The sequence below is a fragment of the Lycium ferocissimum genome, chromosome 4, assembly GCF_029784015.1.
Source record: "Lycium ferocissimum isolate CSIRO_LF1 chromosome 4, AGI_CSIRO_Lferr_CH_V1, whole genome shotgun sequence".
NCBI classification, from domain to species: domain Eukaryota; kingdom Viridiplantae; phylum Streptophyta; class Magnoliopsida; order Solanales; family Solanaceae; genus Lycium; species Lycium ferocissimum.
In genome coordinates, this window is record NC_081345.1 from 29436204 (window position 1) to 29449621 (window position 13418).

At 34.8% G+C, this 13418-nt stretch overlaps 2 protein-coding genes across 2 annotated transcripts; both read left to right on the forward strand.

The window, feature by feature from the left end:
• Positions 1–1971: 1971 nt before the first annotated feature.
• Positions 1972–3187, forward strand: LOC132053918 (uncharacterized). The gene is made up of 2 exons (XM_059446010.1): positions 1972–1988; positions 2500–3187. The coding sequence occupies exons 1-2, from the start codon at positions 1972–1974 to the stop codon at positions 3185–3187; spliced, it is 705 nt and encodes a 234-aa protein (XP_059301993.1).
• An 8427-nt stretch (positions 3188–11614) lies between these two features.
• Positions 11615–13195, forward strand: LOC132052179 (uncharacterized). Its single transcript, XM_059443577.1, has 2 exons — positions 11615–11985; positions 12420–13195. The coding sequence occupies exon 2, from the start codon at positions 12434–12436 to the stop codon at positions 12923–12925; it is 492 nt and encodes a 163-aa protein (XP_059299560.1). The 5' UTR covers positions 11615–11985; positions 12420–12433; the 3' UTR covers positions 12926–13195.
• Positions 13196–13418: the final 223 nt, after the last annotated feature.

Here is a 13418-nt window from a genome sequence, read left to right on the forward strand (position 1 = left end):
TGTAAAAGATTCATGCCATACACATATCTTTCGCAAGAGTTATCTATAGAATTGACAAAACAAGCATCAAGCATGAGAAACGTGCTAATGTGTCGATATTTAACGCATAGTACGATGTGAATTGATGATCCTTTGATGCTTCCGATGACAACAACTACTTCCATTTTTCTCTTTAATGGTTGATTTCCATATATTTTTCCTGATTTTTTTTTTTTCTTCAAGGCATCCGAAATTTATTACATGTTACTCCAAATAATTCACTAAGAAGAGCTACAATTTAAGATGGTAAAGATGTCAGCGGTTCTTCATTTTCACAGCTCAAAATTATAACCGCTGGGTGAAGAATCTTTACCATATCTCCACACTTTTTCATGGTAGAATTGTCATGGGAAATGAAGCCCTTACCCAAAGATAATGCATGAAAGATGAGATCTGTTTTTGATCTCTTACGATTTTCGTGTTACTATTATTAAGTGGACGTCCTTTTCACCATCATGCTAATTCCCCCTTTTATTTTTATTGAAAAAAGAAAAAGGAATCAGTTTCTTTCTTCACTTAGTCCATGCACTATTGGTATAATCAAAGGAAAGAATCAAAGATATGAAGGTGACCTCTAGGCTCTAACATTTTGCTTCGTTAAAATCTAAAGCCTAACAACAAATAATATAATGCGTAATTAAGTGGCCAACTTGGGTAGCGTAGACTTCACTCTTTGAATCCAATAATTTAGTCACCAGTCCACCACCAATGTTGGACAGGAAAAAATTACGTAGGCGGTATGGCCATACAGACCAAAAACTTTTTTATTTTTTTGAAATTTTGGAGTTGAAGTTGAAATTGTGTTTGGTCATAATTTTTACAAATAGTATTTTTTTTTATTGAAATGTACTTGTTTTCGTTATGAAAAAAGTGAAAAACTTGATCTTATTTTTCAAATTTCTTGAAATTTTCATGACCAAACACTAATTTTTTTAAAAAGGGAAAAAAATCCGAAAAAAAGTGAATAATTCTTATGACCAAACGCGTCCTACAAATAACCATTTTAATTATTATAATAAAATAATAATCAGTATCCTGGAGTTCTAAAATTCATATAAAAAAAATCTAAGATGATAACTTGAAATTTTAATATAATAATTATTTTCCAAAGATAAACCGAGAAATGTCCGGAAGGCAATATTTCTACTTGCTGGACAATTGGAAATGACATTTCTATTACCTTTCTACAAAGAATCAAAGGACAGAAAATTTGGCGGCTGCCTTCACAAAGTGACTTTATGTACCACAGTACAAATCTAGCAAAATATCTTACCACTTTCAATATGTTAATGGTTTATCTAGAAAACACCTAATACTTGCAGTAATAGTGCCGGCTAGTAATCTTCGAGCCATGTTATCTTGTCTAGGCACAGTAGAATTACCATATTTCAGATAAGTATTTATACCACATCAATATAAACAAATGATACTCCTCTGTTCTAATTTATGTGACACTTTCGTTTTCCAATATTCAAACTGCATCAATTTTGACTAACATTTTAAGATGTATTTTTTACCAAATTGATATGAAAAAAGTTACAAATTATAGTATTGTTCTTGTGGTTTTCAAATGCATATTTTTAATCTTAGAATATTAAGTTAATCTAATCCAATTTAGCTTCAAAATTTAATCAAATTAACTTTCGAAAAGCGAAAAGTGTCACATAAATTGGGATGGAGGGAATACTATATATATATATATATATATATACACACCGCACGGGCCGAACATGTTTATTCGCTTTAATTAGTCAGTCTTTAAGGTTTGTATTTTGAAAATAACTTTAAAAACATTCTAATTGTTATTATATATTTTATGTACTATCACTTTAGTTGTAATTAAAAGTCTTTGAGATGGAAAGAGTCGGACCTTTTTATCAGTATCATGACAGTGAAAGTAGTTCATTGATGTAAAAGAAAATTAGTAAGAATATGAGGGTTCTCCAACGGTAAGTGCAGCCCCTCCCCTCCCTCCCCCCAACCCCCACCCCACCCACCCCCAACTAAGCCACCCCAAACGGCCACCGGCGGCCGGCGACGACGACCGGCCGGATCTCTCTCTCTCTCTCTCTCTCTCTTTCTTTTTTTTCCTTCTTCTTTTTTTGTTTTTTTCTTTCTCTTTTCTTTTCCTTCTACCTTGCGACGGAAACCCTCTCACCGGTAGGTTTTGTTCTACAGTACTCGAGTTTTTCGTCGGTGAACGGTGATTCGGCGGGTGACGGTGATTCGCACTAATGATATTCCGTGAGAGAACAAAACGAGAGATTTCTCTTTTCTCGGTGGTGAACAAAGTTTTATTTACTTGGAGTCGGTACCTCCAATAGCCCATTTCATGTCTTTTAGCCTTATAAATTTTGCCTACTCCGCCTAATTGAATACTATTTCACTGCTTATAGAATATTGCTATCTTGTGCTTTATTATTGATCCTTCGTTTGTCTTAGATTAACCTTTCACTAAAGTATATTTGCTTTACTGGCTTTGGCGAGGGATGGTAGACTAGGGTCATGTTCTCGGTTGGGATCGGGGGCTAGGGTTGGGGGGGCTAAGGGGGTTGAGGGAGCTTCTAGGTTGAGAGTAGGGTCTTGGAATATTGGGACTTTATCGGGAAAGTCCATAGAGTTAGTTAAGATTCTTAAGAAGAGGAGGATTAATATAGCTTGCGTCCAAGAGACTAAATGGGTAGGACCTAAAGCTAAAGATGTGGACGGGTACAAGCTTTGGCTCTCGGGCAAGTCGAGGTATAGGAATGGGGTAGGGATCTTAGTAGATAGTGAGCTTAGAGACCAGGTGGTAGAGGTTAGGAGGATCAATGACAGGATGATGGCGATTAAGTTAGTCGTTGGAGGGTTTACCTTGAACATTATTAGTGCCTATGCGCCACAAGTGGGTTTGGACGAGGAGGTAAAAAGGCGCTTTTGGGAGGACTTGGACGAAGTGGTGGTAAGTATACCGCCTACTGAGAAGTTATTCATAGAAGGAGATTTCAATGGGCACATTGGGTCTGTTTCGAGGGGTTATGACGAGGTGCATGGTGGATTTGGCTTCGGGGACAGGAATGGTGGAGGAGTTTCACTCTGGATTTCGCAAAGCTTTTGGATTGGTGGTAGCCAACTCGAGTTTTCCGAAGAAAGGCGGAGCACTTGGTAACCTTTCGTTGCTCGGTGTGATCGCGACGCAAATAGACTTTTTGCTTCTTAGAAAAGATGATAAAGGCCTCTGTGGGGAGGCCAAGGTCATACCGAGTGAGAATCTTACGACCCAACATAAGCTATTGGTGATGGATTTGGAGATAAGAAGGAAGAAGAAGAAGAGGGTCGTGGATGACCGACCGAGGATTAGGTGGGGGAGTTTGACTCCGGCTAGTGCCTTAGAGATGGAGGAGAAGTTGATGGCTATGGGAGCGTGGGATAGTAGGGGGATGCGAGCGATGTGGGATAGAACGGCCGGTTTGGGAAACGGCTAGAGAGGTATTGGGGGTCTCGCGAGGCGCCGTGGTGGTGCACCGAGGGTTGGTGGTGGAATGGAGAAGTCCAAGGGAAGGTAGAAGCAAAGAAGCATGCATATGTGAAGTTGGTAGATAGCAAAGATGATGAAGAGAAGCGGACGAACAGGGAAAAGTATAGAATGGCGAGAAAGGAGGCGAAGTTGGCAGTTTCGGCGACTAAAACGGCAGCCTTTGAATGCCTTTATGCAGAACTAGAGGACAGAGGTGGGGATAAGAAGCTATTTAAGCTCGCCAAGACGAGAGAGAGGAAGGCACGCGACTTGGATCAAGTGAAGTACATCAACGATGAGGATGGCCAAGTGTTGGTATAGGAAACCCGCATTAGACAGAGATGACAGTCATACTTTCATGAACTCTTGAACGAAAGAGGGGACAGAGACATTGTGTTGGGAGACTTAGAGCACTCTGATAGGTGTCGAGACTTTGGTTATTGTAGGAGTATTAAGGTTGAGGAGGTGAAGGGAGCTGTTCGTAGGACGCGCAGGGGAAAAGCGACCGGACCTGACGAGATTCCTGGGGAATTCTGGAAGAATGCGAGCGGGGGTAGGCTTGGAGTGGTTGGTATTTGGGTTGTTTAATGTCATTTTCAAGACGAGAAAAGATGCGGAAGAATGGAGGTGGAGTACAATGATTCCCGTGTACAAGAACAAGGGAGACATTCAAAGCTACAACAACTATAGAGGTATCAAGCTGCTAAGTCACATTATGAAAGTATGGGAAAGGGTGGTGGAAATGAGGGTGAGGAGAGGTGTGTCTATTTCAGAGAACCGGTTTGGATTTATGCGGGGCGCTCGACTACGAAGCCATTCATATTGTAAAGAGATTGGTGGAGCAAAGATATAGGGAGCGGAAGAGGGACTTGCACATGATATTCATTGACCTAGAAAAAGGCTACGATAAAGTGCCGAAGAGAGGTCCTATGGAGATGCACGGAGGCTAAAGGTGTACCTGTGGTGTACATTAGAGCGATAAAGGACATGTATGATGGAGCTAAGACCGGAGGTAAGGACGGTAGGAGGAGACTCGGAGCACTGTTCTAATGGGGTTGCGTCGGGGATCGGCTCTTGGCCGTTTCTATTCGCCTTGGTGATGGATGAATTGACACGACAAATACAAGGTGAGGTGCCTTGGTGTATGTTGTTCGCGGATGACATAGTCCTGATTGAAGAGACTCGCAACGGAGTTAACGATAAGCTGGAGGGCTGGAGACAGACATTGGAGTCTAAAGGATTTAAATTGAGTAGGACCAAGACAGAATACTTGGGTGCGGAGTTCGATGGCGTGCCGCGTGAGGCTGATGAGGAAGTGAGGCTAGGTACCCAGGCCATTCAAAAGAAAGGAAGTTTCAAGTATCTTGGGTCTATTATACAGGGAGATGGGGATATTGACGACGATGTTTCACATCGTATTGGTGCAGGGTGGATGAAACGGAGGCTAGCCTCCGGAGTCTTTGTGTGATAAGAAAATGCCACCAAAACTTAAAGGCAAGTTCTAAAAAGTGGTGGTTAGACCGACTTTATTTGTACGGAGCGGAGTGTTGGCCAGTCGAGAGATGTCACGTTCAGAAGATGAAAGTCGCGAAAATGCGAATCTTTCGCGGTGGATGTGTGGGCACACTACGAGGGATAGAATTAGGAATGAAGATATCCGAGACAAGGTGGGAGTGGCATCGGTGGAGGACAAGATGCGGGAAGCGAGGTCGAGATGGTTTGGGCGTGAAGAGGAGAGACACGGATGCTCCGGTGCGGAGGTGTGGAAGGTTGGCTATGGACGGTTTCGGGGAGAGGTAAAGGAGCCGAAGAAGTATTGGGGAGAGGTGATTAGACGAGGATATGGCAAAGTTTTTAGCTCACCGTGGACATGACCTTAGATAGGAGGGTGGAGGACTCGGATTAGGATAGAAGGCTAGGTGGCTTATCCTTTCACCATAGGAGTTGCTTTGCTCATTTGTTTATTACCATTTGATTTCTGCATTTGACTGCTGCTTATATTTGTTGGGTCGTGTACTTTGTTTATCCTATTTATCTATAGTAGTTAATGCTCCTTTCTTTCCGGATTGTTCTTCCATGACTTTCTCGCTTTTGTTATTCCTTGTTTTCATATTGTTTGCGGTATGCTTGGCCCTATCTGATCTTTTGTCTTGTTTTTCTTGTTTTTCTCTCTTGAGCCGAGGTCTTTCGGAAACAATCGCCCTACCTTTCAAGGTGGGGGTTAGGTCTGCGTACACTCTACCCTCCCCAGACCCCACATGGTGAGATTATCTTTGGGCTTGTTGTTGTTGTTGTTGTATACCGACAGGTTAATATCCATTTCAATTAAGTAACTGTTCAGATTCAAACATAAGAAACATTTTGTTGTATATATTGGATTAAAATATTTTTGTTAAAAAATATTAATTGTTACAAAGAAATCAAAATTAGAAATATATATGTTATATCATTAATCACCAAATTTTAATTCTGAAATGAAAATATAAAGTAATACATTTTATAAATGTAAAGAAATAATAATCAGAGACTACAAAGGAGAGTAAATAAGTAAAGTATTGACAATGAAGGAAAACGGGGATAAATGTCACTCCCTCCCTTTACTTTTACTTGTCGACGTTAACATATCAAGGAAAAAAATCACGGAAAAAAAAATCTTCTTCTTATTTTACCTGTCACATTAATTATTCATTTTTTGAGGCTATTGAGACTATATACCAATAAATATGGATATTATGATAAAATATATACTTTATTTATTAATTTTCAAAGAACGTGAAAAGTCAAAAGTGAATAAGTTATGTGTAGGAGCATTAAAATGACTTGGTAGAAATTTGCATTGCTATTGTTCATCCTCTCTTCACATTTAAAATGTTGACAAAGAAGAAAAATGGGGATAATAGAAATAGAAAAGAAGATAAATATAGAAAAGAAAAATAGACATATATTTTTAGTAATGTGGCCAAGTAATATGGACGAAGGGAGTACTTCATTTATTAATTTTTAAAGAACGTGAAAAGTCAAGTATAGTAATGTGGCCAAGTAACATGGGATGGAAGAAGTATTTTATTTATTAATTCTTAAAGAACGTGAAAAGTCAGGTATAGTAATGTAGTTAAGTAATATGGAACAAAAGGAGTACTTCATTTATTAATTCTTAAATAACGTGAAAAGTCAAAATGAACAAGTAAAAGTACACAGAGCAAATAAATATGTGTCGGAGAATTAAAATAGAAGTGCACACGTGTGTACATGAGAAGAGAATAAATATTCAGCACTGTGGCATATATCCACGTGAAATTTATTACTTCTCAAAGAATGTGAAAAGTCAAAAGTGAACAAATTAAAGTGCATAGAGGAAATAAATTTGTGTAGGAGAATTAAAATTGAACTGCATATGTCTATACATGAGAAGAGAATAACTATTGAGTTAGAACACGAAAAGTCAAAAGTGAACAAGTAAAAGTGCACGGAAAAAATAAATGTGTTGGAGAATTAAATTTAAAGTGCATACGTCTATACATGAGAAGAGAATAAACATTAAGTATTATGACACATGTCTACATGAGATATAAAAATAGTTGAATAAAGTGTACAAATTATATAGCTCATGGTACAAGAATTTAATGCGGGTACAATTCGTGAAGCTGTTGGTACAAGCTTGGGGAGCCGTGTTCGTCCCCCCAAGCCGCTTATATATAATAGATATATAATAGAAATGTAAAAAGCCAAAAGTGAACAAGTAAAAGTGCATGGAGGAAATAAATTTGTGTAGGAGAATTAAAATTGAACTGCATATGTTTATACATGAGAAGAGAATAAATATTCAGCTAGAACATGAAAAGTTAAAAGTGAATAAGTAAAAGTGCATGGAGGAAATAAATATGTTAAGAATGTAAAAAGCCAAAAGTGAAATGAGAAATTTCAAGTTAAATGATTTTTAAACATAAAAATATATCATTTTTTTTAGACAGACTAAAAAGAAAAGTGTGATACTATTTTTTGTAGCACAGGCTTTCATCATCTAGTACTATTAATAAAAGGAAATTGAGGAGCTTTCATTCACATGAATTTACGGAAATACCCTTTGAGCTTTTGTTTATTTGGCTTTACTGCCTGTTATTATACTTGCATTCAATTTTTCATTGTACACGTAATGCTTATCTTTGGACCTCCTCCACATGCATTTTTAATTGGATTAATCTATGAATTTAATTGATCTATTTAGCTAATATTTTAAGGTATTAAAGATGATAGTACTTTGTATATACACTTAAACCTTTCTATAATGACAACATTTGTCCGAAAATTTTATAGCTGCTATAGTAAGGTGCTGCTATGTATATATACTAGCATTAGATCTCTTAGCTGTTATAAACAAAAGTAGCAACCAATGATTTTTTGTAATTTTATCTTATATGTAAACGAAAACAATATACTTGTTAATTTTAAAATCTGGATTGATTTTCATATCTCATTAATTAAAAAATGAAAATAGTAATAAATTACTAATAAATGTATAACTAGTTGATACCTATAAAAGGCATTTAAAATTAATTGAGAATTGAAATATCTCAAGTTTGACGTAAGAATTCTACAATTATACGTTGTTTCATAAATCCCAGTCTCTTAGTGATAATATAACCTTTGAATTGACCAAAAATTTTGTCTAAACTTTCAGTGGAAGGGAATTCAATATTTTTCTGTCTAGGAGCTTAACATGTGACTCTTCTATCTCACCTCAAGTAACAGCTAACTCTTATCAATAGCTTTTGATTTTTATACATAATATATTTCTTACAAAATATTTGAGTACGCTGTTATGGAGAGGTAATTTTACAAAGAGTGTACCGCTATAATGCATGCCACTGCTGTTATAGGTAGAATGTTGTTAGAGTGAAGTACTCCGCTCCATTCCATAATAAGTGGTTCTTTTAGCTCATGCACACCCCTTAAGAAATTGCTCACTCCTAGAAAATTAGGTGTGTTTTTACTAACTTACCCCTAATCGAATTGTGCTTACATAATTAAATGCCTAGAAAAAAAAAAGGTAGTTCATGGATCTTGTTTATTTAAATAAGAACAATTTTGGAAGAATCTGCCCGAAGTATTCTTGAAATTCTTAAGCAAAACTTATTTAAAAAAAAAAAAAAAAGAGCCTAAAAACTCACTTATTATGAAACGGAGGGAGTAAAATATAACATGAAAAATCGGTTTTTCAGGAAAATTAGGTTGTAATAGTGAAATGTTGTTATAACGAATGATAATTATAGAGAGATTTGACTGTATTTATATAATCTGGTGCAGAATATAACTGAAATTTGTGTTGACTATTTTTACATATTGATTTGTTGAAAAGGAAATTAATTTCAACAAGCTATAATTCTTCGAGGTTACATTTGTATTTTGAATACATAATTAATGCATATTGCTTTATGCGTGATATATGAGGTTAAAATCTAAAAATTGGGGTTGTAATATTGGAAATAGTGGTGCAATTAAAATTGTTGTGTTGAATATTAGCTAATTTATGTGATACACTTTTTTTTTCAGTCAAAAAAAAAAAAGATATATTTTTATATTTAAAAGTAATTTAACTTAAAACTTCTCCTCTTACCTTAATCACATGCCCAGGGAGTAAAAAGCAGTATTTCCTTCATGTACTATTATTTTCTACAAAAATTGTTCTAAAAGTTAAAATTCTACATTTAAATATGACATAAACCTTAAATTTAAATCTATACAATTTTAATATTAAATTATATGATAAACTCTTAATCTTAAACTACGCAACAACAACAACATACCTAGTGAAATCTCACAATATGGAGTATAGGGAGGGTAAAGTGTACGCAGACCTTACCCCTATCTCGGAAGATAGGGAGGCTGTTTCCGAAATTACAACACCCGAAATTACAAACATAAACTTTTAGCCGGAGGAAATAAATATAAGTTCTTATTTTTCTTTAAGAATTAAAAGTTGAAGTTATTGGAAATCATACGGAAAATACTTGATCACGAACACTGTATGGAATTCTTCATAGCTTGAGGCATGTCCGAAGACACTATCCTTAAGGACATTTCACCCGGTATGGGTGTACCTCTCAAGATTCAACAAGCTCATCTAGTATAAAATAAGAGCCAGAATCTAACAAAGATTTACTTTAATATTAAACCCAGCACAATAGTATAGAAGAAATTTTTATTGATATGTATCTCTTACACAAAAGCAAAACCAATGATACTATATATAGGTATAAGAATCAAGTCAAGAATGGGTTTAGCAATGTTCTGATAGCAAACTTAATAATTGTGATTCAATGAATAATAAGAAATAGAATGAAATAAAAAAGTTTTGGAATAGAATAAAAAGAGAAGTTTTGCTGGGCCTTCACATATGAGTACAATGCGTCGAATTTGGTGTCACGTAAATTATGAATCAGATCTAGATATAATAAGATTATACTTACAGAATAATTGGTGAAGTTTAGAACTTCTATGAACTAATAATTCTTTTATAAGCCCATGGTCTTATTCTATCACATTATGCTTTGCCGGGCCTTTATAATCTTTTCCATAACGATAACATCATCATTTTTAGTGGCATGAAAAAGTCCTTAAAGTTCTCACAATTTACTAAAATGTATGAAGATTCACAAAGCCATTAATTTTTCAATTAGGAGTAAAAAGAGTCAAAAAAAAAAAAAAAAACACGTGAAGACTACAAAAAGTGGTTATTCTCCCATATACATAGTAGTAAAGTAATGAAAAGTAGGCAATAAGAATAAAAAGTAAATTTGACCTTAAAAAATAAATTTGGGACCTAGAAGTAATTAATTGAAATTTTTTGTGAGGACTACAAATACCCCTTGGTTGTCTCTTATATATATATATATATTTTTTTTTTATTTTTATTTTTTTTTTATTTTTTTTTTCAAATTTGTTAAATCACTTAACTATAAATATGTAATATGATTTAATTTAAAAATCAAATACGAATAAGTATTTACCGTTAGATAATTATGTAATTTTACTTCTTTTCTCACGGGAGCTTTGGTACCTTTAATCAAGAGGTTATAGTAGAAAGCATATATTCTCCAACTTGACATTTAATGTTTTCTAGGTAATCAAGGTTAGAATCCTAAATAAACATAGAACTTGAGTTCAAGTTAACCATAGAAAATTTCCCTTTCTGTAGAAAAGAAAGAAATGCTTATCTACAAATAGAAAAATGTGGGTGGATTATGAAGTGTAGTGAACTCCGCAATTAGATCTAACTAAATCGTAAACTACAAATTAGGACCTAATTTTCACACGTGGTACTCCATTATTCATATTCTTTCTTTTGTGCAATAAGGAGTAATATATTGGATATAAATGTCGGTGATCCATCATCACACGTGCTTCTTTGTCATTAGCTATCTCCTTATTAAAAAAATTAAGGGGAAGGAAAATTTCCAAATGAAACAGAGAAAATATTGTAATTTACAAATGTACTTATGTACTCTTGGTTCCTTTGTTAGCTTTAGTTCTCATGGTACGTGTCAAAACACATTTGACGTTTACCTAGTAGAATTCTACTTTTGATCGCTCACCTTAAATCTATTCAAATTCAACAAACCTTTTAACCTAAAAAAGTAATTAAAGTTAATGATTAGTCACATAAAATTTTCAAATAAATTCAGATGGATGATAAAACTAACAGTGAAGAATTGATAATTTAACCATAGTAATCAGATTTTATATTCATTTACTCGATTAGGGACTAAAATTTAAAGGTATAGTAAATTTGTAAAAAGTATTATTAGTGGAGGAATTAAAGTGTAATAATTGAACCTGAAATGTACTTAAGTAAGGTACTAATATTAGATTCTTTTTACTAAAATGCGAAATTAGAATCTAAACTTTTTCTCTAATAAATGGAAAAATATTGAAAGAACAGCTGGCAATGTACAAGAATACAGTCGGCAATTTTTAATTTGACAATAATAGGTGACGTGGATTCTTCAAACCGCCAATCAATCATTGAGGCTTCTCTTTTTGCCTTCATATATTATGCTTCAAATTCTCTAAAAAGCCTCAATAAGAAGAATTTTTTTTTTGTGGAGCACAAAAAAAAAGCTCTCACTTTGTCTCTTTCTTATACTTTGATCTCATCTACGCATTAAATTCATTGATTCTCTCTCTGTTCATTTAGTCCATAAACAGATTGTAGAATTTTCTGTAAACTTTTTTTAAGTTTTTTTTTTTTTTTTTTTTTACTTTATGGATACGTATTCTGTTCATGAGGAAAAAAAGCAAATAGGAAGGCGAGTGGGAGAAAGAAAGATAGAAAAGTATTCCTTTTAAGTTCTGTAAACATTATTCCAATATAAGCAGAAGAAAAAGGAATAATTATAATTTCTAAAGTTCTCTGCTTATATTTATCTCTGTATCTGCATCTGCTTCTACTGGTAAGTTTATTTACCATGCATATAGATTAGTAGTTGGTCATAGATGAACTGTTTTAGCTTAGATTTGTATACATATATATGAAATAGAGATAATGGTTAAAAATACACCTGAACAATCACTTTCTCGCGAGTTTCACATCAGTTTGTTCCTTTTTCTTACATGAACTAATGTATTAAAACAACCTAGGTGATAGTGGAGGTAGGAAAAGGAACAACTGATAGTTTGCCTAGTCAGTTTTGAAGTGTGTTTTAATACAGATAGTGATAGTTCAGGTAGGAAAAAGGAACAACAGGTAAAAAATTGATAATTCAGGTGTGTTTTTTATCATCAACTCTATAAAACATAATGAAGATTCGAACTAATTTCTTGTTTATTAGAACAATTTTTTTGATTTCACGTTGAAATTCGTTTTCACGTTGAAATTCGTTTTCAGATTGACGAATAACGATGTCGATGATCAGCGATGCAATGGTGATGAAATCAGCAGATTCACAAACAGTTAAAGCAAAACTTACAGCACCAATAGATGTTGATTTCGCTAAATGCGATTGCTGCGGTTTGATAGAGGAATGCACTCTATCATATATAGAAACAATTCGCCAGCGGTATCAAGGGAAGTGGATTTGCGGATTGTGTGCTGAGGCAATCAAAGACGAGATCATACGTTGCGAGATGCTTATCAGTACTGAAGAGGCCTTGAATCGTCACCTCAACTTCTGTAAGAACTTCAGTTCGTCTAGCCCGCCTTTAAATCCGACTGTTCATTTAATCGCTGCGATGAGGCAGATTTTGAGGAGGAGTTTGGAATCTCCCAAGTTGCTTAGGTCGATGTCTAGTAGTCCAGCAGAAAATAGTGGAGAGATGAAACACGCTGTGATTATTCGATCGGAGAGTTGTATCCCAGCAATTTCGTTGGGATTGGATGGAGGTTGTGAATGAAACATTGAATTCGTTTTCAACTCAGGCATGTTGGGGAAATTACTCAAGTAACGTGTTAATTTATCTCCGAAGTGATAAGACAACAGGGCAATTGGCAGTTCTATTATGGAATGGAATAGTACTACTTGCTCTAAATTTACTGTTTGTCAGTGTGTTTGAATTGTAGTACTAACATTTACTTTGCCCAACAGATTTTGCAGTTTTGATTAGCTCTTTATGTATCCTGTAAATATTTATTTATGAGAAAGCCTTCTTTTAGCTTACAAGCTACTCACTCCGTCCATTTTAATTTAACTATTTTTGGAGAACTTAGCACTAGTAAAAAGAACAACTCCGACTTCTTTAATTGAGTATAACTGGAAATGATTGTTGACTTTAGTCTTGAATTCCTAAAGTGACAATTATTTTGAGATAATTTTTTTTGAGCTAAAGTGAGTGTTAATCTTGGAGGGAGGAAGTATAATCTTGCCTCTCTTGTAATATGTGTATCAAA